This window comes from Triticum urartu, chromosome 7A (assembly GCF_056163025.1).
Source record: "Triticum urartu cultivar PI428250 chromosome 7A, HENAU_Tu73, whole genome shotgun sequence".
Taxonomy (NCBI): domain Eukaryota; kingdom Viridiplantae; phylum Streptophyta; class Magnoliopsida; order Poales; family Poaceae; genus Triticum; species Triticum urartu.
Window position 1 is genome coordinate 145,973,765 of NC_141879.1, and position 26,755 is coordinate 146,000,519.

Genomic DNA, 26,755 nt, shown 5'->3' on the forward strand with positions numbered 1-26,755 from the left:
GCAAACCAATTGTTTATAAGTTTTTTTCTTTTCTATTTGTACGGAAATTTGGTTCACTGGAATATTATAATGTCACTCTTGTTATTAAATTATTCACAAAGGGAAATATACTTTGGGAAAACTATTTTCTCCTGAAATTTAGGAAAAGAGGAAACAAGGACATGGTTTGCTAATTGAATAAATTAATATATGGTCTTATAACTAAGCTTCACATCAATTGAATAGCATGGTATATGGTCATATGGTTATCTAAATGAAGCAAGACAGTCGTCTACAATTGTAAGTGTAAACTATTTTACATTATTATTATATATGTTAATGATGTTCTTGTTGTTTTCAATGATAAAATCACACTAATGGAAGTGAAAAGCTTGGTTATCTTATAACTTTCATATGAAAGCATGTTTGGAGCTTTCGATATTGCGGGAGTGGGAATACATAGGAAATGTCTTGAAGCGTTTCTCTATGCAAAATTACAAACCTGTTAAAGTACCTTGATAAAGAGAAACATACTCCGTGAGGAATTACGTATGAACTTCTGAGGAAAAAGGAAGAATAAATGGTATTCACTTTTTGTTGTTGTATTTCATTATACAACCATATCTTAGCTACTGGAAATTTATTAATGCATTCAAACAATGGAAGGAAAGACGTGTGGTTAAGATAATCTCTTGCATCATATAAGGTCATGGAATGTGCATCACAACATGTCACTTATTCTCGAATTTAGGACAGTAAAATCGAGTCTAAACCGAGCGTTCTCAGCGATTTGCGTTTTTGGCCGTTCGTTTTCGCGACCTGCATGTTTCTGACTGTTAGATCTTATTTGTGCACCACGTTTTCTGTCTCATGGGCTTGTTGTCCTAAGAGACGCTATTCCGACAAAAAAAACAATGTGTTCTAGTTGTTTGGGCTGCTGGGCCGAAGGGACCGGCCCCTTGGGCAGCGAGGTTGAGCGCTTGCGTGGTGGGGCGTGGTCAAGAAAAAGAGAAAGGAAGAAAGAGGATGGCGGCGGTTCTGACGCGACATTTCCTGATTGGGGGACGACGCGGCTTGCCTATGGCCGTGATCGTGCGACCATCCGTGCGACGCAGCCATCACACGGCCGTGCCTCCATGTACTTCCCACTCCAGAATTTGTGCGAAGAACACACTAAAATACACATCGTAATACAGATTCCCTGTTGTATTACTCTCATCATTTAAAGTGAAAACAGGAGGGAATAATCCAATCTGCCGCGAACAGACCCACAAAATATAGGGATAATTAGTTTTATGCCCCTAGTTGTGTCTCACTCGACTGTTTTACCCCTAATAATTTCTAAAAGCGATGGGTTATGTCCAAGTCACTTCGCTCCTCTTATACTTTTGCCCTTCGACGTTTGACCGTCACTTTGAAAACTTCATAAAAAATTCATACTAAATCAAAAAAATGTAAAGAAGATACCAAAATGTTCGGAAAAACACCACCTACATGTCAATGTCATTTGCATTCATGACAAAAGTGTAGGAAAGTGCCCATGCGAGCTTTAGCTCTTATGATACCGCCATGAACAGTAAAAACAAAAAAATATTGGTGGCAAAGAATGATAAATGTTTTGAGTGCAGTGCTTGCCAAGTTCCATCACGGAATGAAAATTTGTTGAAGTCATGGAAAAAAACAATCAGCACTCCAAAAAATATTTTATTTTTGCCACGACTTCCACGAATTTCATCCCCTCATGAAAACTATGGCATTTGGAAAAATGTTCACCATATGTTAAAAATTCTTTTTGTGTCATTGAAAATTGTTCACCACATTTCTGAAAATCATTAATAGTACGGAAAGAGAGAAGAAAAACAATAAGGGAAATAACCATTGGAGCACCCATCCGTACGTTTTCTTTTTGATTTGAAGGAAGCTGAGCGACTGCTCTTTTCTTTCGAGTTGGGCCGGCCCATTTCAAGGGTAGGCTCGGGAAAAATACAAAGCTGAAAACAAAGAAAAGACAACAGAAAAAACATAGACAAACCCTTAGATGTGAGCCCAGACAAACCCTAACTCCCAACGAGGTGAAATCGGAATCAATCGAGCCAAACCAAATCTCAGATTCGCAAATTATCAGCGAAGCATGGCTGTAATGTCGAGGCACATCGGAGGGCCGCCGCCGGCCGCCGTGGCTGAAACGGGCAACCGCCCGGCGGAGTCGCCCCAGCACGATACCGTCGGCAAGAAAGCTGACGGCGGCGAGGTCGACAACTTGTCCCCCGTGGAGGACATCCAGGAAGAGATCGACGGATTAGAATCGTCGACGGTCGAAATGGAACAAGGCTCCGCTCAGAAATCGCTCTCTATCGAGGTGGACCAGGCTGCCGCAGGTACGGACAAGGAGGAGACCACCGCAGAGGTGGCCGAAGCCGCCGCCGCCGGAGTCGGCTCTCGTAGCAAGAACTTCGACCCGCTGGAGGGAATGATTGCGGATAAGTCTGAGTGCAGCGGAGAGGAACTGCCCGGCGCCGCCACGGAAGCTACAGCCAGCAGAGCGCGCGGGCAGGGATTGACTCTGGCTGACAAGACTGCCTGCGGCACTTCGGCGGGATCAGCGAGCGACGCCAAGCGCATCGAAGCGCCGGCCAAGCTCGAGGCGAATCCTCTCATCACCCTAGTAATTGCCGAAACGGGTTCCGAAAGCACTGAATCACTGAAAGGGGTTGACAATGCAGAGTTCTTCATACAAATCGACACAGACTCTCACGGCATGGGGCTGGCAGCCATGGTGGAAACAGAGAATGGAGCTTCTTTGTCCACCAAGTCTCAGCCGAGGGTTGAACAGCCGCCCCTGCCTGTCCCTATAGTCTCGCACCACCGTGGCACTGCCCAGGAGCTGATGAAAGTTACCAGTAGAGTGGATGCAGAACGTAAGTTGAAAGAGATCGAACTGTCGAACATTCAGAAGCACACAAGTGACCGTGACATTGGCAGAGGTCGTCAGGACACAGGCACCAGCAACAGAACTCATTTCTCACACAGCTCTTCTGGGGAGTGCTCAGCTCAACTTCTGGATCATTTAGGGACATAATTGATGAAGAGGAGAGGGAAGAGATTGAGCCCCATGAGTTACAAATTCAGACGAGTGAAATAAGGTAGCTACTCTATCCTTCGCATCTTCCTCTTATGTTACAGTGCCAATGCCATATGCCGTTATCGTTTTACCTTGTTTAGTTCCAAATTACAAGCGCTCAATGTGGAATTTTTTTTCCTGATCTTTATGTGCAGTGAGGAGTTTTCCCGTCTGGGTAATGAGGTGGTGGCTGTATTGGAGAACATCAAGCAAAACAAAGACGGTGTCGCTTTAAGAGCTGCCGCCGAACTTATTGCTAAGGTTTCAGAGTCATTTTCCCCGCGGGCACGCCAGCAAATGCTCATGGATCCACGACTGTCTCAGATGCTTGAGTACAGAGAGAAGCCTGGGAATCTGATGAGGAAAGAATGGGAAGAGCAGAAGATAAGAAGGATTAAATATATGCTGCAGGCTTCATTCGAAGGACGCGCCAGCAGGAGAAAGTGGAAAATGTGGCGTAGTTTTGGAGTGACCACCGCCGTGTCAGGGGTAACTGCCGTATTGCTCTACCTGCTCTCGCTCTTCCTTAACAAAGAGAAAGGGTCAGAAGAAACGCCTTTGTGCAGGGCAATGGAGGCCGAGCCCCCTGCCCCTCCGGAGGCCGGGAGGAGAAGTGAATGGATAGCTTGGGCATTGAAAAAGGTCCTGGCTCCAGTGATTCTTGTTAGTGTACTGTCCATGGTACGAAAGCTTGTGATTGAGAAGGAACTTGATATCATGGACTATGAGAACAATGCCGCTGCCAACTTTTGGATCAATTCTTTGTCAAAGGCGGTGTTTTTCGCCGTCAAGGAGTGCCCCAAGCTGCTAAGGCGTGAGCTGTGGGCCCGAATTCTCGTCTTTGCAATTGAGCTCGCTGGGTCACTGTACCTGTGGTGGAATCGGGGGTACTACGAACCCGACGTGCCCGATGCATAAGCGGTAATGAAACACTAGGATATCTGTTTGTTTACTGCTTACATATGTGGTATGTGTAGGCAAGATAACCTTTTGCGTGAGCAGAAACGGTGATGAAGTTACATAGTATGTGGTATATAATTCTTCAATCTGTTACACTGTCTTGCAAAGCACATGCTATTTTTGTTGATCTAATCACCACATATGCAGAGCACATCATGTCAGTAGAATGTGTTTTGTCCTTTACTACCAATCATCTGAACTCTTCCCTAGTCCTGTGTTATATTCATAAATGTCTTCGAGTTAGTGAATTGTTTGTTCAGCGCTGTTATTTATTATTATTATTTTTCTTTCCCACGTCATGCCACCCCTTGTTGCAACTGAGGGGAAGGATGTGGAAAGCCACCCCTTGTACTGACAAAGGCCATCACCCCGCTTTAGATATAAAGAAACGACCACTAAACAACCCAGCACAAGCCTCGCCCCCATCCGGAATGTTCACCCCTAGCTTACTGTTCTTAGGCCTTGTACAATGCAAGGTGCTCAGTGGAGGTCCTTAAAGAAATAAACCAGTTTTTTAAGCACCAGTGCCTAAATCTCACCTCACATGGCTTTGTGACCCACATGGATACCTAAATTGGACAACGTGAATAAATGAGAGTGCCCACTAGCTAATAATAGCCACACAAAATCCTTTAGGTGTTTAGAATTGTACCATGGCTTCTGCTCATGTCTCATGCATCGTGTTTGCATGCTCTTAAGCAATCCCCGCACCATTGTGTCGATGGGACCACCACTCTAATTCCTACTCCCTCCGTCCGGAAAAATTTGTCCCTCAAATGGATGTATCTAGCACCAAGTTAGTGTTAGATACATCCATTTGAGGGACAAGCTTTTCCGGACGGAGGGAGTACTTCACAATGCAACCATTCTTATAGCCAAAACTCCCCCAATGATCTAGGCCTGATTACCCGTTCACATGGGTGACACCTAGCCAACAGTTAACCCAATATTTACATTGTTAGGTTTGATTTGTTCACCTGAAGTTTGGGCCTATTTGTTTGGGACTGCCCAACTTAGGTGTAAGCTCAAGTGGAGCACATCTACCCACATGTTTATTTCCATTTTAGGGTCTTGCTTAACACCAAGTGGACTTCCATATGGGTCAGTTTGCTCCTTGGCCTCTTAACATGAGCTTTACTTAGCCCTAAACTCATGCTCTTTGGTTGCATATATCCATTTGAGTCTCACATCATCATGACACCTGCACTCTGGCATTCAAATCCTAGTACCATGTCAAGCAGATGTTTGGGAGGTCTTCGGAGATCCTTTCAGAACTTGGCATGTTGAAAATTTTGCATCACCACGTTCTTGTTTCATGAATGGTATAATGCTTTCACGTGCTTTTCTTATTTACTGAACGAATAAAAAAGGGCAGCCCGGTGCATGTAGCTCCCGCTTGTGCAGGGTCCGGGGAAGGGTCCGACCACTTTGGGTCTATTGTACGCAGCCTTTCCCTACATTTCTGCAGGACTTCTTATTTACTGAACGAGTGCATAAGAAAAATCAAGAATCCCTGTAGAAAGCAATAGGAAATGAAGGGCTATCAAAGTACACATGTTTCAAAATACCTGACTCTTTTAACCGGAAAATTGATCTCCAGTATTTACGAACCTCACATTCACAAGGAATTGTTTCCCATGTTATTCCTATTAATCCACCCATTTTCTTACTTAGCACTTAAATTGCAGTATAAATGGAATGCAGTTTGTCCCCTTTATACCTAATAATATTCTACTCCCTCCGTCCAGAATTAACTGTCGCTGTAATGAGTGGATCTATACACTGAAGCGTGTCTAGATGCACTCATTTCAGCGACGGTTAGTTCCGGACAGAGGTAGTACTTGCCTCGAGTTCCAGGACTGTTAATGTTTGTACACATGGGCACATAATGTTCCCAAAAAATATATCCTGCAAATAACTTTAGGTTGGGAATTGATTGTGATAAACTGCATCATTCATTCTTATTGGAAGTAGCCAAGATAATGTTGTTTGGCACGAGGTTTTCAAGTCCATTTTCTGTTGATTGTCATGCAGTTGTCTTTGTTTGTTCTCATATACTACCTTGAATTGTTATCTTGATAGTGAGCTGCCTGTTGCTGTTTTTCCAAGTGAAATTAGGATAATGCCAAATCTTTCTTAAATTGCTGATATTACTCCTGCCGTGATAGATGGCCTAATACTGAAGACAAATCCTGAGAAACCATATCATTAGCCACTTTCCTCATTAATGCTCAATGAGGCCTACACTTTTTCTTGTTCCACATGCTACTTCATTTTATAAAAAGTATAGTCTAAGTACTGACCAAGTATACTATAGAACAAACGCGTGTTTATGTATGATGTGTCATAGTGACTGCCTTTTGGACAGGTTAATGATGCCGGTTTGGTCTTTCTGTCCACATTTTGGGGTGGGGATTAATAGATGCTGGTAGAAATAATATCCTTCTCATCTTTGCCGTGTTATTTCCCTAATTCCAATATATACGTCTTTTCATTGAGGTGACCTGGTTGGAAATTATTGATAAATAGCCCCGAGTTAATTCAGCTTTAGCTCACTGGAAATGATTTCAATCTTAGCTTTCTATAAATGGATCTGATTTTTTTCCTTTCTCAGCTGTTTCGTAAATGTTTCTGCCGTTACAATGTTGGTGTTTTGATTTTTTCTGTTATGCCTTTTGCCAGAGTTTGTTTTATTGCCGTTGTAGTAAAATGTTCTTAAAATTGAATGTGTGTTGTTTTGTTGCGGTAATTTAAAGACGGCCATTTCTATCACCATAGTTACTGTAAATCCAGAAGTTTATTTCCAATGCTGAGGCATACAAAGTCAAGATTCTGTGTAATTTCCTACATACACATCTGGCTGGTAATAGTGGGAGTTCTGCAAGTTATTTTGGATTCAACTAGTTCTCTCTCGAAGGCGTCATATGCTTGCTAATGAAATGCTGTTGTACTTGTTAGTACTCCCTCTGTAAAGAAATATAAGATCGTCTAGATCGCTAAATCTAGACGATCTTATATTTCTTTACAGGGGGAGTACCAAGCTATACTTGATTCTCCTCATTTCATGTTTATTGCCAACCTGAGCAGTGATATTCTACTCTGTTATCCCCAAAGCGGCGACGGGTGTTTGAAAGCCTGTATTGAGAAACCATGTTTGTTGTTCTGTTGTAGCATTTCGACAGTTTTTGTTCAAGTAAAACTGCTTTTAAAGCTATTTCTTTCTCTTTTTTTGCAGGTGGTGTTTGGTGGAGTATATAGCTGGATACGTCTATTTTGTAGGCTGATGAACCACAAGGTACTTGGTCGCTGACCACAAGGCCCTAACAGGGTGTCTACCGTGTCGTTTCACGCCTGATCAAGTGGGAGCTAGTTAATGCTTTTGCAAGACGCCCAGGCCGGGAGACACTTATTTTGCTAATCCGCTCGCCTCATGTTGTAGATACTCATGCCGAGGAATCCCGGTCCACGACAATGACAAGCCTTTTGTATCGACGTCACGTTGTCTGTAAAATTGTAAATCATTTGCTGACTACTGCTACGATGCTAGGCGTGTTTGGGGGTGCAAGGATGTGACGCATCAGTATTTCTGTTTGATTCCCAGCCTTCTGGGCTCGGCGATAATATGCACCCGCACACGATGCTTTATTCTGCCATAGATTTGCCTGGCTGAAAGTGTTCTCGTATCGGAGCCGCCCTGTCAGTTCAGCTTGTGCTGCTTAAGTTTGTAGGCACAAAATTGCCTTTCGCCTTCGCAGGCTTTTGTCACTGGTGGCAGATACTATTGCCGCCATATATGAGGGCTGTAGAGGCGTAGGATTATTCGTTTTGCTTTCCAGCCCTATGGATTGGTGGGTTCTTTGTAGGCTGCTACTTCTCCAGAGCTGCGCCCGAGTGCGTGCTCCCTGGGGATTCATTCCAAAACCCGCCCTTCGTCGTCGGTTCCCTATCAGCGAAGCAACTGGAGGCTAATCATCACGCGAATCAAGTTTGTTTTGAATGAACACTTGTAAATTGCGATGTTGCTTGCTGCTGCTATCCGGAGAAGTCAGATTGGCTTGACAGGCGCTACGTCCTGTCCATTTCGGATGTTTCGTGCCATTCTCGCACATTACAGTATTATTGCGCGCCTAAAGTCGCCTAATCAGAGACCATTTTCGCCTTTTGGGAGAAGCCATTGGTGGATAACTGTATGTATGTGCACCCAGGGCCACTAGCCTGGCGCATGTTGTCAGGTGGGATCTCCACGGCCGATCAGCGCCTACACATGACACGTTAATGCGCAAGATGCACGTTAATCATGACGCATTACGCGGAAAACTTGCGCTGTCTGCCATGCCGTTGCCATTGCCACCGGCCGGTACATACGTCCACTACAAACGCGAAATTGGAGCTAGAGTGTACTTGTCTCCGTTGTCGGTCACTTCTACACACTGACCACGTAAGAGCCCAGGCATGTCGCTAGCTCGTTGCCTCTAGAGAGATACGCACTGCTTTTGTGATCTGGAAGCTCGATCCATTCCATCCGGGCAGGCCAGTGTATGACTCCTGACTACGCATCCCATTATCGGGTTTGCGACGGATGCTATTCTGGGAATAATTGCAGCCGGCGTGCCAGAGCGCATGCATCGATCTCCTCGTGTCAGCGTGGCAAATGGCCTGCAAATCCTCCTGTCAGGAGAGGCTGAGCACCGGGAACGGTGTGGCCAGCCGGGTCACTGTTGGCTGGCTAGTTGAGCCGCAGGCCGCAGCACATGTTGTGCTGGCCAGCTGCAGCCTGCAGGTGAACATATCCGGTGCCGTGACGATACCCTCGTACCAGAACGCTGGCGTGTGGAAAGACATTCAGGTATACTTGTCCCGAGAGATCTCTCGTCGAAACGGTTTTAAAACAGACCCCAAAGTTTCTGTTTAGACAAGTTATACTACGTCAAGTTCCCGCAAAAAAAGAAGAAGTTATACTATGTGAAGAGAAAAGGAGAAGACACATTTCTCTTCTCTTCAATGGATGTATGGCCTTCTCGTTTGCCTTTGGAGATCACCTTTTAGGTGGATTTTCTCTATTTTTGAGGAATTCAAGGATCAAAATTTGATTTTGAATCACATGACATGATGTAGTAGCATTATGCCGTCGTCATATTTTTTGGGAAAATTTCATCACCGTTCACACCAACATTTCCACATTGGAATCACGCCATGTATTGATATAACTAGTATGTTCTCTCTCGCGCGGCTATTGGTTGCACGAAAGGTCATCCAAATTAGTTAACCGATGCTCGCTAAAGTCGAAAAATCGAAGACGTGCACACAAACTTGTGGTCTTGGCATATTGTCGGTGTCGTAACTCTTTTTGGAAATTTTAATGACCATTCACACCACCGTTTCCACGTTGGTATCACACTATCAAGAGAGGAAATATCACGGGCCAAGTTGTGATACATATCAACTATATGTCCTCTCTCGTGCGCCAATTAGCCACACGCACCGAATGTGCATCCGAATTAAATGATGCAAGCTGAGAGTCGAAAAATCGAAGACGCGCACATAGACAATTTTAGGATAGCTTTGATTAGAATGTCCATACTCTAGTGATATCTTGTATGCTTTTGCACCAATATTGCCTACACCTCACCCAATATATGTGTATAGAGTACAATCAAGTTGACACCAAACTACTGATTGCAATTACTAAATAAACCGATGGAGGCACTTCCCACTTTCCCCCCTTCTTTTTTCTGCAAAAACTACACCATTTCTACCCAATTAAAGCAGAGGCTTCTTGAGGTCAACAAGCTAAGCGGCCTCTCTAGCCGGCTATAGGCGGAGAAGTTTCAGATTCCTCTGTCTCTCTCTCCTGGGGCGAGGTGAGTGTGAGACCTAGCTACCACCACAAGATGCAAATCCTAAGCAGAGCGCACCAAACGCGCGTACATGCATCCGCGCATCAGCAGGCACTAACTAGCCAGCCAAGGGGCCGGCCGCCCTTTCGTTGATTAATTGGCGCCACCATTACTACTACTACCAGCTGCCAGTTAGGTGGATCGACGACGCATGATGGGGTCGCTTTGCTTGCTCGATCGCTCCTCTCGCGCGCGCGCACGACGACGAGGACGAGGCGGACGATCGGATCGGCGCGCCGGGACGCAAAGCGCCGTGCGTATTTTTGAGAAAAGGAGAGGCACTCTTGCGGCCGCTGTCGATCTCCATTCCATCTTAGATAGTTTGGCGCCACAAGAAACCATTCGGGGTGGTGTGGGTGATGTTGTTTTCCATCTGCGGAAAAGGAGAGAGAAGGGCCGCCGCGGAGAAACTCCTCGTCATTTTCTTTCTTTGGGAAGAGGGGGACACGCATCGGCGTCCCCTCTTCTTCTTTTGCGGTACAGCGCCAGGCGAAGGCAACGGATGCATGGAGAGAAAGCTTATCATGTTGCTGTTTTAGCTGCTTTCATTTTTTTTTTGAAACAAGTTTTAGCTGCTTTCATTCGATGGCACACTCGGTTAGATAGAAATGTTGCGTGCGTACACCTATCCATTAAATAAATAAGCCCAACCTTTCCCTAAAGAAAGTTTATGCAATTCGAGCACTATAATGTGCATTGCTCAAAGACAAAACATCTTCCATGGGGGGTGTACCTCCAAAACGAAAAATAATAATATCTTCCATGGGGACATTTTTAAAATGTGCAAGATTGCCAATAGTAGGTTTGTGTGTCATAGGTAAGATATTCATAGGTGCTAAAGTTGTTAAAAGGTTAGCGGGTTGGAAGAGGGGGTCAAAACGGGACTCCTTTCCAGTAAAGCCAGGGTCATTTCCGATAAAGCCTGTGTTGATAACATTCCTATATTTACATCTTGCTGCTTTCTGCCACGGAATTCCCTCGAGTAGCCGCGATAGCTAGATACCATTAGTCCATGAATGCACATATCAATTTTGCTTCTGGGATAACCACGAGGGTCATCGCGCCACACATACGGGAGTTTGTCATAGCTAAATGTGGCATAGTGGGTCAGACTAGGGGATACGGCCAATATGGATGGAGGCATGCAGCTAGGCAGTGCAGAGCTATTAGCTTCAACCATTTAGTTTGGGGTTGCATGCAAATGTGGAAGCTTCATGCCACTTTTCTTGGTTGTGTCCTACTTATTCCGTCCGGTGCAGAGTGTGCATCTAATTTTTTAGAACAAATTATGGAGTTGAGTAAAAAATGCATTGGAAATGTGCAAGCTATCATCTCTCTCCTCTTTAATTACCCAACCCCCAATGAGCTAAGGTTGGTCATAGTGAGGAGTAACTTAGACTAGTATCATGCATATGACACTAGTCTAAGTTACCACCTTCACAATGCAAAGTAACATAATAGTAGTATCATAGATGGCTTCATTTATTAGCTCGCAGACTCATCTTGTCTTGAAAAGCGCTATGTTACAGTAACATATTAGGCTGGTCATAGTGGGGAGTAACTTATACTAGTGTCATGCATATGACACGAGTCTAAGTTACTACCTTTATAGTGCAAAGTAACATACTAGTAGTATCATAGAGGACTTCATTAATTAGCTTGTAGACTCGTCTTGTCTTGGAAAGCGCTATGTTACAGTAACATATTATGTTACCACTTCTCATTAACTACATGCCACATAAGCAAAAAATTCTCGGAGTGTGCTATGTTACTTGCTAAGTTACTCCCACTATGACTAGCCTTATGTTACCACATCTCATTAATTACTTGCCACATAAGCAGAATTTTCTTGAAGTGCGTTATGTTACTAGCTAAGTTACTCCCACTATGACTAACTTAGATAGTAACATAGCGCACCTCAAGAATTTTTTGCTTATGTGGCAAGTAGTTAATGAGAAGTAGTAACATAATATGTTACTGTAACATAGCGCTTTTCAAGACAACATGAGTCTACAAGCTATTAAATGAGGTCACATATGACACTAGTACTATGTTACTTTACACTATGAAGGTAGTAACTTAGACTAGTGTCATGCATATGACACTAGTCTAAGTTACTCCCCATTATGACCAGCCTAAGTGCATGTAGAAATTAAGAAAACCATGTGTAGATTGCTATTGGTCTTGATTACCGTGTGATGAGAGAGAATTATTTTTTCTCACTTTAAAGTACATTGGAAAAATAAAAGTACACTCTTTTGTAGTACACTCTTCACCGGACGGAGTGAGTACTCCATATGATGTCATTAATTCATAGTGGGTTGTCAATTTTTCCATTCCAACTCTTTGGAATCTTTCCGTAGTGTCCACGTGTCCATACTTCTCATTATTGGTTAGCGTTTCTTCATAGACTTCTAACCTGACAATAATTCTTGCAGAAGGCACGTCGTACCAGAATTGTCTTGTTTGTTGTCTACTGATCACAAGGGATTATTGCTCATCTTTTTCTTTTCAACAAAGGATTATTGCTAATCTGGTTTGGTTCAGTAGACAAAAATGATGTGGTAAAATATCTCTAGAGTTTGTGGTCCTTCTCCATGTGTGGAAGGAGCTCTAAAAGGTGATATCTCTAGAAATTTTCCTTAGTGGTGTGGATGCCCTGGATCTGAGTAGTAGCCCATTGCTAGAGAGTTGCTTTTTTTGTGTGAAAGACGAACTACATGTGTTTGTGTGAAAGACGAACTGCGTGTGGCACACAGTATACACCGATACTCATATCAGTCAGGCGCTAGAACTAACGGAGATTGATGATGGATGCAGTGCATGACAAAATTCTCACCGAGGGGATGGCCTCTGAGTATAAGTAGACCACATGGTTATAGATGACAATATTATCCATGGATGCGGGTACTTGTGGATACCCGGTATACTGGACATGGGCTTGGAGAACATTTTCTACTTATGAATTTTTGAGGCCCATGGATACTCCCGAACTTACGGGTCTGACATAGATTTAGAATTTATCTTATGGATACTTGATGGATACCCATCTGACAGGTAGACCCCACATGACAATGACGTAACATGCGATTAGTCTCAAACAAACCCTAAAGACCCAACCCTTGGCCATGGACTCATCTAAGTTACTTAACCAACAACCGCAACCCTCTCCCTAACCTAGCCCTCATGCTCGACCTCTCTGACTCACTCCCTCTGTGTGCACGTGCGCACATGGCACACAACCACACACACAGACAGTGTCGACACACGCCGCTCTAGTCCTCTCCGTCTCCCCGTCCGCTCCGGCTCCAAACCTCCTTTGCCACTATTTGTCTTTCATATACTCCCTTCGTCCGTGAATAAGTGTACATCTAGCTTTTGTTCTAAGTTAAAGTTTTAAAATTTTGACCAACTTTATAGAAAATAGTAGTAACATATATGACATCAAATGAGTATATTATCAAAGTACATTCCAAAACGGATATAGTGATACTAATTTAGTGTCCTAAATTCTTTTACTTTTTCCTAGGAAGTTGGTCAAAGTTTTAAAACTTTGACTTAAGATAAAAGCTAGATATACACTTATTCACAGACGGAGGGAGTACGCATCAATCGTTGTGTTGTGATAAGACCAAGTATTGATCGTGTTGTTTAGCATGTGAGAGCTATATTTGCCGCTGCAATTTGGTAACGGCAGGGGTGTTTGATTCAGCTGGCTATGTTGAAATGACACTACTTCTTCTAACAGAAAAAGAAGGCGTTTCCACCCTTTGTGAATTATTCATACATGTAAGAATTGTGCGATCTTGGGAATCCCAGGATGTCACTCGTTTGACATGCGACAAGCTCATTTTGGCGGTACATGTGGCAGTTTAGGCCTGACCTACCGATCGACGGTGGCTGAAACGAACTTCTGTTGTTATGACACCACTATTAAGAGCTCGTCTACCGTGTCCAAACTTCTGTTGTACTTATCTGAACTTCTCGTTCTTTGGATTTGTTGGTTGCGTGCATCATCTATTGGTAGTGCTAGCACAGGGCCGGATATTTTTCTCTTGTAACCACTTTCTCCACCCCATATTAATTGACGCTCGAACAAATGTATCTGGACGGTAGCATGCTATCGTCTCGATACGGCTACGAGAATGAATGAAGTCCCAAAACACACATTTCTACTATAATTTCTGCGTCGTTACGTGAACATGAGAGTTCGAACCCAGCTGCCCTGGCGGGCGAAGTTACTGCTGCCATGACTCCCCCCCTCTTTAACCCATTCATTGATTGATGACTAGCCAGTACAGCTTCGGGAAACGCTTGCCACCGTCGTCGGACCGCCTCGCGCGTCGGCACTCCGTTGCCGTCGGAGACGACATCCAGGCGGCATTTCGTACCGCCGGGCGTCTCCTCCGTTGCTGGCCTGCTGCCGGCACAGGAGGCAGAGCAGGCGCGCTCCGGAAGTGGATCGGCAACGTCGACGCGCACGTCCCGGCCCGGCCGGCCACGTTCCCCGAGCCGATCCATCGAGCGGTAGAGCTCGTGGCGCCCTAATCAAACTGAGGACGGGAAACTGGGTGCACGGGTGACTCGGGATCCATCCATCCGTCTCCGTCGACACCACACACGCACACCAACTCCTACTACTCCTACCGGCACGCACATAACTCTAGCTAGGAGCAGTGTGGACGGGTGGTGCGCGCCGCGGGCCAATGCATGCCGAGCTGACCGGCTGACCTCACCCCCCACAGGCCTGTACCCCGCTATAAATTGCCCCGCCCGCGAGCTCATCTTCCATCGCCGCGTACCGCAGTCAGTTGTCTGAGCTCAGCAGCCACCCGCCCACCAGCCGAGCGCGAGCCGCAGCCTCACACGGACGGTGCGAGTACGTGGTGAGAGCTGTGCGCTCGTGCCTCCGTCCATCCACCCTCCGCTCGTGCTTGTGTGAGAGAGGGAGAGCGTCAGCCATGGGCGTGGGGAAGAAGGTGCTGAACGACGTGAAGCCGTACATGATGATGATCCTGCTGCAGATCGGGTACGCCGGGATGTACATCGTCTCCGTCGCCTCGCTCAAGCGCGGCATGAGCCACTACGTGCTCGTCACCTACCGCAACCTCGCCGCCACGCTCGTCATGCTGCCCTTCGCCCTCTTCTTCGAGAAGTACGTAGCACCAATCTCTCAATCCCTAGTACCTCCCTCAGCTTCCTTCTCCGTCCACCGGTCTTCTTACATGTGCGTGCATGTCAAACTGTTCCAATTAACGTGCTGCATGCACTCTGTCGGAGGAGATATTTTTACATGCATGCATGCACACTCTGTTAGACAAAGGCATGGTAGCCAGCTTCCATTGAAGGTTTCAGAAGCCCAGTTCGTTTTTGTTTCATCACATCCAAGTGGAAGTGTAGTTATTATTATCAGCCAAAGACAAAGTTAAATGGTTATCAAGATTATCTGTTCCTACTAGTAGCTAGTTTCAATCAATCACTACGTAATCAAGCACTAGATGCACAGTTGCACACTGGTGCGAGACACCAGGAGCGCGCACCTATCGCATCCATGCCCAGGTCTTTCTTTTTCAACCACAGGCATATTCATTCACGTCGGCTTTTCTCTCGCCCCCTTTCCTTTCCGTGACATCGGTCAGTCAGGAGTCAGGACGACTCTCGATTAATCTATGCCCGACCGACAGATGCAACCCCGACAGCCTTTGCTTCCTGTGATCTGCGTGTAACCGCACTAGAGTATACTTTCTTTTTAGCAAGCAAAGCTTTAATTAGCTTCATGCCAATTTGCTAATGCCCAGCTCTGAGCTAGCTGTGCTTTCGTTTCATGCACCATAAACTGCCCGTTGCTAAGTAACTTGTCTTTGGCGTCTTGTATGGAGTAGTAGCCGACAGCGACTGATTGTCTGTTCTGTTATGCTTGCGAAATTGCAGGGGGATACGGCCCAAGATGACCCTCCGCATCTTCATCAAGATCCTGGGGCTGGCGCTGCTCGAGTACGTGCCATGCATGCTTTTACTTACTGTTTTTATTTACAGTGGAGTGGCTAACAATATTCGTGGGTTCCCAACCTGCAGGCCTGTGCTTGACCAGAACCTGTACTACGTGGGCAACAAGCTGACCTCGGCCAGCTTCTCGTCGGCGCTGGTCAACATCCTGCCGGCCGTCACCTTCATCATGGCCATCGTCCTGCGGATGGAGAAGCTCCGGCTCCGGAGCTCGCACAGCCAGGCCAAAGTCGCCGGCACCATCTGCACCGTCATCGGCGCGGTGCTGATGATCATGTACCACGGCCCCGTGGTGCAGTTCCCGTGGGCCAGGGGCGCCCACCACGTCGACCAGGCCGCCTCCGCCGCCGCCGCCCAGAGCAGCTCCACCTGGCTCAAGGGCACCATCGCCATCATCACCAGCTGCGTCGCCTGGGCCGGCTTCTTCGTCCTCCAGGTACGCACGCACACACCGGCCACGCCGGCCGCCATTAATGGCAGCAGCAGCTAGCTAGCTTTGTTCCCTTGTACAGTATACGTAGTACCTTAATTGCGCCGCTCGCAAACGCATGCACGCAGTCGAACACGCTCAACAGCTACCCGGCGGCGCTGACGCTGACGACCCTGATCTGCGCGATGGGCACCGGGATCAACGGCTCGATGGCGCTGGTGGCGGAGCGCCACGACATGAGCGCGTGGGTCATCGGCCTCGACACCCGCCTCTTCACCGTCGTCTACTCGGTAAGCAGCGCCCCCCAGTCAAGCTGCATGCATGCATGCATGCAGCCGGCCAGTCGACCCCATTAGAGTAGTTATTAACGAGCTAATGGATGAATTATGCGCGTGCGCATGCAGGGCGTGGTGTGCTCCGGCGTGGCCTTCTTCGTGCAGGGCATCGTGACGGAGACGCGCGGGCCGGTGTTCGTCACGGCCTTCCAGCCCCTCTGCATGATCATCACCGCCGTCCTCGGCTCCGTCATCCTCAAGGAAGAGACCACTCTCGGAAGGTGATTACGTTTCATCAGTAAACTACCTTGATATTAATTAAGATAAGACCCGTCGCAATCGCTGCAGGAGTAATCGGTTAACTAATCTTGTGGCTCTCATCTCAGTGTGATTGGCGCGGCGATCATCGTGCTGGGCCTCTACTCCCTCATCTGGGGCAAGAGCAACGACATCATCGACAAGCCCGTCCACTCCGTGGCCGAGAAGCTGGCCCTGCCGCTCACCTCCGTCAACGGCAACGGCACCAACGGCACCAACGGGACCAACGGCGGCAGGCACGTCAACGGCGGCCAGGTCGCCCACGACGTCGAGACGCCGGCGGTGAAGGGCGCGATCTGCCACTAGCGACCTCCAGGCGGCATCTCGCGCATGCGCCTACGTACGTACTAAGTGCGTTTCTTCGGTCTCGTGTATGGTCAAGAAATCTGCTCTACGTGTGATGCAGAAAGGAAGTTGCATGTGTCGACGATCGACGGTCTAGTTTCTTTATTTTGATTTCGCATTTTGACTTTGAGCGACCACATAAATTTATGAGCTCCTTATTACTCTTTAGCTACTACTACCATGTATGTAACTTTGATCATTGGACCTGCTTATGACGCGCATGCATGTCTAGTCCTGCTTCGCTCTGCTATCGTAGAGATGTGGAGTCAATCAATATTAACGACTACTTTCGATTCAACTGAGCGCTCGCCTCTTTAGTCCACTACTCCTAACACTAACCCCAGTTGAGAAAAGCAAAGTGCCGTGTCCTTCCTGTGTGTGCAATAACCAATAAGTAGTAGTAGTACTCTTGCTGTAGCAACTAGCTAGCTTAACACTACTACTTGATCCTACTTGATTCGTGCGCCGTGTTCCCTGGCATGGAATCCAACAGTATCCCAAAGGTGGCGTCCTTTGAATCTACACACGTCGCCGTCTGCCTTTCTTTCCCTTGTGCAGGCAGCATTTGGCGCCTCTTTCCGGCAGGAATAATTCGTCTCTTTAGCTCGGTGCCGGCTGACGCCGATACGAGCATCGGCCCGGCTTTGCTGGCAACTAATTGTCGTACGTCCACGATCGATTGTCTTATCTCTCTGTTATCATGGCCGTGCAGGACAAAACTCCTAGTATAAGCTAGTCGCCTGTAGGCTCGCTCGCTGCTCGCCAGTTGTGATTTCTAAGCCGGGGATATGGCCTAAAAAAGCACGTACCGGTGGCAGAAGAAGACGAAGATCATCACTACTCCTACTCTTTGTTGGTTGGGCCCGTTGGCGCAGCAGGACGATCGACGTAATCGGAAAAGAGATACGGTGTGCGGCGAGTTGAGAAAAGAGGCGCCTTTTCTGATCGATCATGCATGATGTGGTGGATGGCTTTGCCGATCTGCAACGGAACGACGAAGGGTGTTGCGTTGCGTACGTCCGTGGGAAATGGATGCACACGGCGGGGATCGGGCACACATGCATGCAGCTCGATCCAGAAGTGTAGAAGGGTCTCGATCGATCGGGTGGACGTGACCGCGTGCGTAGGCGCGCGGTGGCGGGTGGGGGCGGTGTCCCGTCGCCGTCGAGCCGTCGTTTTTGGCATGCACGCATGTCACATTTGCGCGACAAAAAGCGGCGCGTTGCGTGAGTGTGCACGCATGCATGTGTGCCGGTGCCGGGTTATTGCAGGGTCTAGCTAGCGACTAGAGCTACGGGTCGTCCCCCTTGGGGTGGCTTAACTTAGCTACGTGGCGTTGTTCGTGTGTGCTTGCGCCCTTTGGACTCTGGCCACGCACACACGCACAAACGACGCCTTTTCGTTTTTCACTTTCGTGGTCACTTACTTGGTCAGTGTAGTACCATGCTTCTGCGCCTTCTTTTCTTGTACAATGTTATTACGTAAAGAACCCTTGGGTAAGAGCATCTAGAGCTAGGCATCCCAAACTCACCTCAAACGGCTCGGTCAGTGACCGATCAAAAAACCGATCCAGATAGGCCGCAAACGCTCGGGCTAATCGGCACCCTCATATCCAGCCCAAATGTAGGGAGGATATGGGGAGGCGCCAGTGCGTTCATCACGTCGGACCCGACAAGCCCACTGTACCATAATTTGCATCAAATTCATCAAACCCCCCGCCCTCCTCCCGCCTCCCTCTACCATTTCCCATGTTCGAGCACTTGCCGCCCGCCATGCTTGCTCCCCATCCTCGCCACCGATCCCGATCTGCCACCCTAGATGTCGTCCAGCCCATCCCCGACCGTCGCAACTGATGCTGTGCCCATGTGTCCTCGGCGTCCCGTCCTCGGCGATGTCATGCAAGTCGGAGAACAACGCTCAGAGGGACTGGCGACGGAGGCAGCGGGAGAGGATGCAGACCTCGACGAGCAGCTGTCCCCCCTTCCCACAGCCGCTCCCGGGACTCTGCACCCCATCCATCCAGCCGTAAACAAGGATCGCATCGTCAGACCATGTTGGGGCATTCTGGAGAGCTTTCCACCAACACAGATGCCACAATGAATTGCATATGCGGCACAGAGCAAGAGGAAAACAAGTATTGGGAGAAGGTTTGAAAGGAATATCATGAACAAAAGTAATATGTGGAGCCGCATCATATCATCACCAACCGCAATGTGGCATCTCTTCAGTATCGATGGGGATCATTCAAGGGGAAGTGAACAAGCACGCCAGCTACTATTCACAAGTGCTTGGCCGCTCAAAGTGAGCATGAGAGTGCCAACTCACATAAGCTAAATTACTTCATCTTGTCATCATTTGCATACACTTGTTTTTGTTGCATTCTCATTTTCATATGTATTTTGTTTACTAGACGGTCATGGCGGCCACTATGTATCAAGAAACAAAGAAGAAGCGGTTTGGTTTTAGCCATTGTGAGGTGATACTGAATGGCATATCAAAGTGGACACAAATTGTGGCCGATCTCAAGGCAGGCAAGAAGAGGAATGATGGCTCAAGCTCCCACCAATCAATTGGGCTGGACGAAGAAGAGGTAGATGTTGTAGTGGAGAATGGAAGAGCCACTGTGCCAAAGGATAATCACCAAGTGATGAGAAACAAGTGGGAGATGGCAAGGACCTCCCGTGATGCCGCGGTGTAAGGGCATATTTATCCCTAAGGTGTTTTGGTGACTGATGACAATGCTTTTGCGGACTAATCATGTGCTTTGAGCTTTTCAGGGATTCATCCTTTGGCACGAGACGATTCTTTCCCCTCGGAGTTTGTTATTCAAGACGGTGTAGCTCTTTCGTTTCTAGTTTTGTGGTCTTGTCTCGTAGGAGTCTCCGTACTATCAAGAGGGGGTCCGCTTTGGTAAGGCTTGGGTGGAATCATCACGTACACTTCCTTTTCGCACCCTCTGAGCCTTCCCGCGTCGATGGAGGTCTCTTTTCTTGCGTTTTGAGCATGCTGTGGTCCAAGCGGTAGTACCGCGGTACCCAGTGGTAGTACCGCTTGTGGGTTCTCAGCCGCAGTACTGCGGTACCCAGCGGTAGTACCACTTGTGGGTTCACATCCGCAGTTCTGCTGCGGTACAGGGCTCCTACCGCGTCGACTCGAGGGGGTCGCCTCTCGTGTCGGGTTATGCGGCACTTCACAGCGGCAGTAGAAGCAGTAGTACCGCCCTACCACCGCGGCAGTGCCGCACTAGGCTTGGTTCCGGCTCTTTCTTCAAGCTCTCCCAGACTGCACGGTAGTATCGCGAGGGGGAGCGGTAGTACCGCCCTCTGCGGGGCTGTGTTGGGGGTAACGGTTGGATGGTTTCCCCTTGTATAAAAGGGGGTCCTCTTCTTCTTCGTTGACTTACCTCTTCCCTCGAAAGCTCCATTAATGCTCCAAGCTCCATTTTTGCCCGATCTCTCTCCCTAGCCAATCAAACTTGTTGATTTGCTCGGGATTGGTTGAGAAGGCCCCGATCCACACTTCCACCAAGAGAAATTTGATTCCCCCCACTAATCCCTAGCGGATCTTGTTACTCTTAGGTGTTTGAGCACCCTAGACGGTTGAGGTCACCACGGAGCCATATTCCATTGTGGTGAAGCTTCGTGGTGTTGTTGGGAGCCTCCGATTAAGTTGTGGAGATTGCCCCAACCTTATTTTTAAAGGTCCGGCCGCCGCCTCCAAGGGAACCAATAGTGGAATCATCGCACCTCGCAGTGTGTGAGGGCGTGAGGATAATACGGTGGCCCTAGTGTCTTCTTGGGGAGCATTGTGCCTCCACACCGCTCCAACGGAGACGTACTTCCCCTCAAAGGGAAGGAACTTCGGTAACACATCCTCGTCTTCACCGGCTCCACTCTTGGTTATCTCGTCCCTTTACTTGTGCAAGCTTTTGTGTTATTTACCTTGCTTGCTTGTGTGCTTGTTGTTGTTGCATCATATAGGTTTCCCACCTAGTTGCATATCTAGACAACCTACTTTGATGCAAAGTTTAAATTGGTAAAGAAAAGCTAAAAATTGTTAGTTGCCTATTCACCCCCCTCTAGTCAACTATGTCGATCCTTTCAATTGGTATCAGAGCCTCGTCTCTTTACTAAGGACTTTACCGTCCGAAGAGTATGGTTGACACCGTAGACGGTGTGGAGGAGCACTCCGGTGTGAATCCTATCTCGTCTACGGGCGATGGGGAAACCGCGGTCTCTCGTGAGGAATTCAATGTGGCCTTGGAAACATTGAAAACCTCCATGACGACCGATGTTGAAAGCATGTTTAATAAATTCATAGAAGGGCTTAAACTATCCACCGCACCTTTGAAAGTGCGTGATCCCATTAACAAGGTGACGGATGCTAACTCCGACAAGGGGATGCTATTAGTGAAAAAACTCCTTCATCTAGTGGTAAGAATGGCACCGGCACCTTTGCCCATGTGGAACCTCCACTTGTGTATGGTGGACCGATTCCCTCTACTCATTTGAATCATGCCGGTCCTCCCCCTAAGATTGTGAAAAATGAGGACTTTGATTCTTGGGTCTATTGGTTTAAGCGTCATTTAAATCATGTGAATACTAATCTTTGGAGAATCATTGAAGAAGGTCTCTATCCACATGACCGAAGCAACTTCACTCCAAGAGAAGCCACGGATAATCAATTCAATGAGAATGCTCTCTCATCATCCAAGACGCAATTCCACCCGAAGATCTTCCTCACCTCCGGCCCTACGCCATAGCCAAAGATGCATGGCACCAAGTTGTTTCTCTCTACCGGGGAAGCGCAAGCATTCAACGCTCTAACTATGAAGTGGTGCAAAATGAAGCCGATGAGTTTGCTATGAAGGAAGATGAAGAACCTCATGAGCTTTATCAAAGAGTAACCAAACTCACGGTTTCACTCTGAGATCATGGGAGCAAGGACACAGATGACAATTGGATCAAGCGCAAATTCCTCAAGGCAATGATGCCTTACCACAAGGCTATGTCCTCCGTCATTCGTCAAAGGTCGGACTTCCACACCTTGTCCTCAAGTGAGGTGTTGGATGAGTTTGTGGCTATGAGCATCTTGGACAAGACCGCCGACAATGCGGTGCTTCGCTCTCAAAGGGCAAAGAAGCCCAACCTTGCATTGAAGGCCAAGGTTTGTGTTGAAGAAGAAGAAGAGGAGGAAGAAGAGGAAAGCAACCCCGAAGATACAAAGTATGCCTATCATGAACACATGGCACTTGCTTCAAGGCAATTTTGGAGCAAGAAAAACTCAAGGCCAAACTTCAACAAGAACATCTCAAGTGGCACGAAGAGCAAGCAACGTGTGAAGACTTGCTATAATTGTGGCAATGTGAGCCATTTTGTTGCGGAGTGCCCGTATGAGAAGAGGGAAGACAATGGTGGCAAGCTCATCCGAAAGGACAAAGCCAAGTCTTTCCCAAACAAGAGCAACTTCACCAAGAAGACCCCTCACAAGGCGTTGGTGGTTCAAGAAGAGTACCATGAGGATGATGATCATGATGAAGATGATGAGTCGGTTGCCATGGCCTCCGTTGCCATTGCAACAACTCCACGAGTGTCTCTCTTCGACTCACCCAATGAGAACATCACCGCCAAGTGCCTCATGGCTAAAGCCACCGACAAGGTAACCCCCAACATTAAAACTACCATCATTAATAATCCTTCCTTGACGGATTGCATTGATGAATATGAGGGATCTAGTGTGGAGGAAAATGAGTTTGAGTCCTTTATGGGTAAACTCAAGGGTAAATCCAAGAATCATTTCGTTGCTCTCTTGGAACAACTTGGTGAAGCCAATGACATGATCGAGGCTCACGAAGATACTATCTACAAGATGGAGGGGCATAGTCGTGACTATGCCGATGAAATTTCGGATCTTTCCAATGCTCTTGAGGAAGAGCGTGGTCTTTGTTTGGCTCTTGAGGAGTCACACAACGTTGATCACGCTAAGTTAAAGAAATATTTTGATCATGCTCTTGTTGTTTCTCGTGTGCTAAACTCCGAGAAGGCCAAGCTTGGGGTTGATCTTGCTAGACTCAAAGAGGAGTTTGACCTACTTGACAAGGCTCACAAGGTCTTGAAGGGTGCTCATGCTAGCCTCAAAGAGTCTCATGATCAACTTCAAGTAAAGCTAACCAAGGAGAAAGCCACTTTTCCTCGTATGATGTTAATTGATAATGCAAATGCTACTAACCCATGTTGTGAGCATGTGCATCTTGTTGAGGAGAACGCTAAGTTAAAGGTGCAACTTGAGAAAGGTCTTGTGTCTTGCATACAAGGCGAGAAGAACCTCAACGACCTTTTGACCAACCAAAAGGGAGTTGTGGCCAAGGAAGGGATTGGGTACGTGCCCAAGTCCAAGAACAAGAAGAAGAATGACAAGGCCAAATGACCTCCTCCTCTCAAGCAAATCTTTGTGAAGGAGGGAGAGGGTGCTACTAAGGAGAAGAAGAAGAACACCGTGAGGGGTAGCGATGCCAAGAAGGGCAACGCTTCCCTTCCCAACAAAGCCGACGACTTTAACCCTTCTTATGTATTGTGCCGTGCTAGAGATGGGCATGTTTATGCCAAATTTTTTGGTTCTCCTTATGATTACTCCCTCTATCCATCTATACAAGGCCTAATCCCAAATTTCATTTTTCCATCTATACAAGGCCAGATGAGATACCCAATGTGTCTCTCTTTTAATACTCCCTCGCAAGTCGTGAGCCCTCCTTGTGAAATCGCGCTAAATGCTACATTAAATTGAATGCATGCAGAAAAGTGATGAGAGGAAGTTGCATGCGAGAGGTTAATAGAGGAGAAGGTGAGCGGGCTAGGCATTTAAAGGAAGTTGCATGCAAGATTTTACACTGCTCCTCCTTTTGCGCACCAGCCTTGGTACGGGAGATTCAAAAGTTAGGCCCTGTAAAAATGGATGGAGGGAGTACATTGAATGGTCTATTTGGATTCCTAAGACCCTTGTTACTAACATCAAAGGACCCATTACAAAATGGGTACGTAAAACCAAGCATTGATCTCTTGTAGGTGTTTGCTTCCGGTGGGGGTTCCTGGTTGCTCGATAGTGGAGATACTAATCATATGATCGGAAGCAAGGACTTGGTGGTGGACGTGCAAAAGATTCCATCCATGCCCACCAACGTCAAGTGGGGTGACGCCTCGTCCTCTAAGGTATTGGGACTCGGCAAGGTTGTCATTTCTCATGATCTTACGATCGAGAAGGTCATGCTTGTTGAGTCCCTTGCATACAATTTACTTTCCGTTCGTCAACTAGCACTCATGGGTTTTGCCACCTTCTTTGATGTTGATACCGTGGCCCTCTTGTGGAGCAAGACTCTTAAAGTAGCCTTTGTTGGGCATGTCGAAAACGGTCTCTATGTGATCAACTTTTCGGAGCGACTCGCTAAGACCGCGACATGCCTAATTGCTAAAGTTGACGTGGGATGGCTTTGGCACCGTCGTCTTGCCCATGCTAATATGAGATCTTTGCAAAGTCTTCTCAAGGGGGACCATGTCCATGGACTAATAAATGTTAGTTTTGCCAAAGATCGTGCTTGCAGTGCATGTATCGAAGGAAAGCTACATGAAAAGGCTCACCCTCCCACGACTATCATTTTCTCGAAGAGGCCTTTGGAGCTCCTTCACATGGATCTCTTTGGGCCTCCATCTTTTGATAGTCTTGGGGGTAGGAAGTATTGCTTGTTGATTGTGGATGATTATTCAAGATACACTTGGGTATATTTCTTCAAGAGGAAGAGTGAGACCCAACAAACCGTCATCGACTTTGCAAATGAGGCTCAACGTCAACACAATGCAAATATCTTGACTATAAGAAGTGACAACGGCACCGAGTTCAAGAACTACACCTTGGATGAGTTTCTTAGTGATGAGGGGATCAAGCATCAGTATTACGCACCATACACCCCTTAACAAAATGGTGTAGCGGAGAGGAAGAACCGGACGTTGATGGATGCGGCAAGGACCATGATGGCGGAGTTCAAGTCTCCATACAACTTTTGGGCCGAAGCCATCAACACCGAGTGTCATGCATCGAATCGACTCTACCTCTACAAAGGCTTGAACAAGATTCCATATGAGATACTCACCGAGAACAAGCCCAACCTCAAGTACTTCCGGGTGTTCGGGTGTAAGTGTTTCATTCTCAAGAAAGGTGTTCGTTTGTCTAAATTTGAGGCTAGAGCTCATGAGGGCATATTTGTTGGTTATGCTACAAACTCCCATGCTTACCGTGTCCTCAATAAGTGTAACAGCATATCATATTTTATTTGCATTTTGGCTTGATCCTAGAAATCCTACGCAACTCAAGGACCCATGGAGAGAGTTGAGGATTTCGTTATTTTCATATTTGGGGTTCTCAAATTTTAAAAATAGGATCATTTGATTTAATTATTTTATCTTAAATAATTCCAATTATAAAAATAAGTGAGAGGGAATAAAATGACTTTCCCAAATTAAAGGAATATTGTGGATTTAATAAAAAATCAAATAAGATTTTTTATTTTGGAGTTTTTCGCTGTTTTATTTGAATTTAGGAAAAATACGCGTTTTCAAAATTGCATTTAGGCCCTGTCGGTGTCAAAACCGGCGGATCTCGGGTAGGGGGTCCCGAACTGTGCGTTTAGGCCGGATGGTAACAGGAGGCAGGGGACACGATGTTTTCCCAGGTTCGGGCCCTCTTGATGGAGGTAAAACCCTACGTCCTGCTTGATTGATATTGATGATATGGGCAGTACAAGAGTAGATCTACCACGAGATCAGAGAGGCTAAACCCTAGAAGCTAGCCTATGGTATGATTGTATGTTGTGGTTGTATGTCCTATGGACTAAAACCCTTCGGTTTATATAGACACCGGAGAGGGTTAGGGTTACACAAGGTCGGTTACAAAGGAGGAGATATCCATATTCGTATTGCCTAGCTTGCCTTCCATGCCAAGTAGAGTCCCATCCGGACACGAGACGAAGTCTTCAATCTTGTATCTTCATAGTCCAACAGTCCGGCCACGGATATAATCCGGCTGTCCGGAGACCCCCTAATCCAGGACTCCCTCAGTAGCCCCTGAACCAGGCTTCAATGACGATGAGTTCGGCGCACAATATTGTCTTCGGCATTGCAAGGCGGGCTCCTCTCCAAATTCTGTGTACCTGTCGAAATAGTGTCCGGCCTTTTGTGAATGTTGCACTCCTTGGCTTCCACGCCCAATAATGGACACTTTCCACGTGTCGAGCGAATGTGAAGAGACAGGGTGTTTTTACATTTACCCCCTAGCTATGTGAATGAGCTGCCTATTTAAAAGACGGGGATTCAGATCCAAATCACACCATCCTCCCTTGGTGAGCCTTCATCGGAGCGCATTCGACAGAGATCCATTC

At 47.0% G+C, this 26,755-nt stretch overlaps 2 protein-coding genes across 2 annotated transcripts; both read left to right on the forward strand.

Moving 5' to 3' along the window:
- The first annotated feature begins 2,009 nt into the window (after positions 1-2,009).
- On the forward strand, positions 2,010-3,402 carry LOC125525602 (uncharacterized). Its single transcript, XM_048690615.2, has 2 exons — positions 2,010-3,122; positions 3,256-3,402. Exon 1 carries the CDS (start codon positions 2,111-2,113, stop codon positions 3,056-3,058), a length of 948 nt encoding a protein of 315 aa, XP_048546572.2. The 5' UTR covers positions 2,010-2,110; the 3' UTR covers positions 3,059-3,122; positions 3,256-3,402.
- Positions 3,403-14,730: 11,328 nt separating this feature from the next.
- Positions 14,731-17,629, forward strand: LOC125521372 (WAT1-related protein At1g44800). Its single transcript, XM_048686433.2, has 6 exons — positions 14,731-15,112; positions 15,889-15,951; positions 16,033-16,399; positions 16,522-16,683; positions 16,798-16,949; positions 17,055-17,629. The coding sequence occupies exons 1-6, from the start codon at positions 14,919-14,921 to the stop codon at positions 17,290-17,292; spliced, it is 1,176 nt and encodes a 391-aa protein (XP_048542390.2). The 5' UTR covers positions 14,731-14,918; the 3' UTR covers positions 17,293-17,629.
- Positions 17,630-26,755: the final 9,126 nt, after the last annotated feature.

What these genes read in the sequence shown, in the direction of transcription:
- LOC125525602 (XM_048690615.2), top strand. Translation starts at nt 2,111, where the DNA reads ATGGCTGTAATGTCGAGGCACATCGGAGGGCCGCCGCCGGCCGCCGTG.
- LOC125521372 (XM_048686433.2), top strand. Translation starts at nt 14,919, where the DNA reads ATGGGCGTGGGGAAGAAGGTGCTGAACGACGTGAAGCCGTACATGATG. An exon ending in CTGGGGCTGGCGCTGCTCGA is followed by an intron (nt 15,952 to 16,032) that starts GTACGTGCCATG and finishes CCCAACCTGCAG; the next exon opens with GCCTGTGCTTGACCAGAACC. An exon ending in GAAGAGACCACTCTCGGAAG is followed by an intron (nt 16,950 to 17,054) that starts GTGATTACGTTT and finishes CTCTCATCTCAG; the next exon opens with TGTGATTGGCGCGGCGATCA.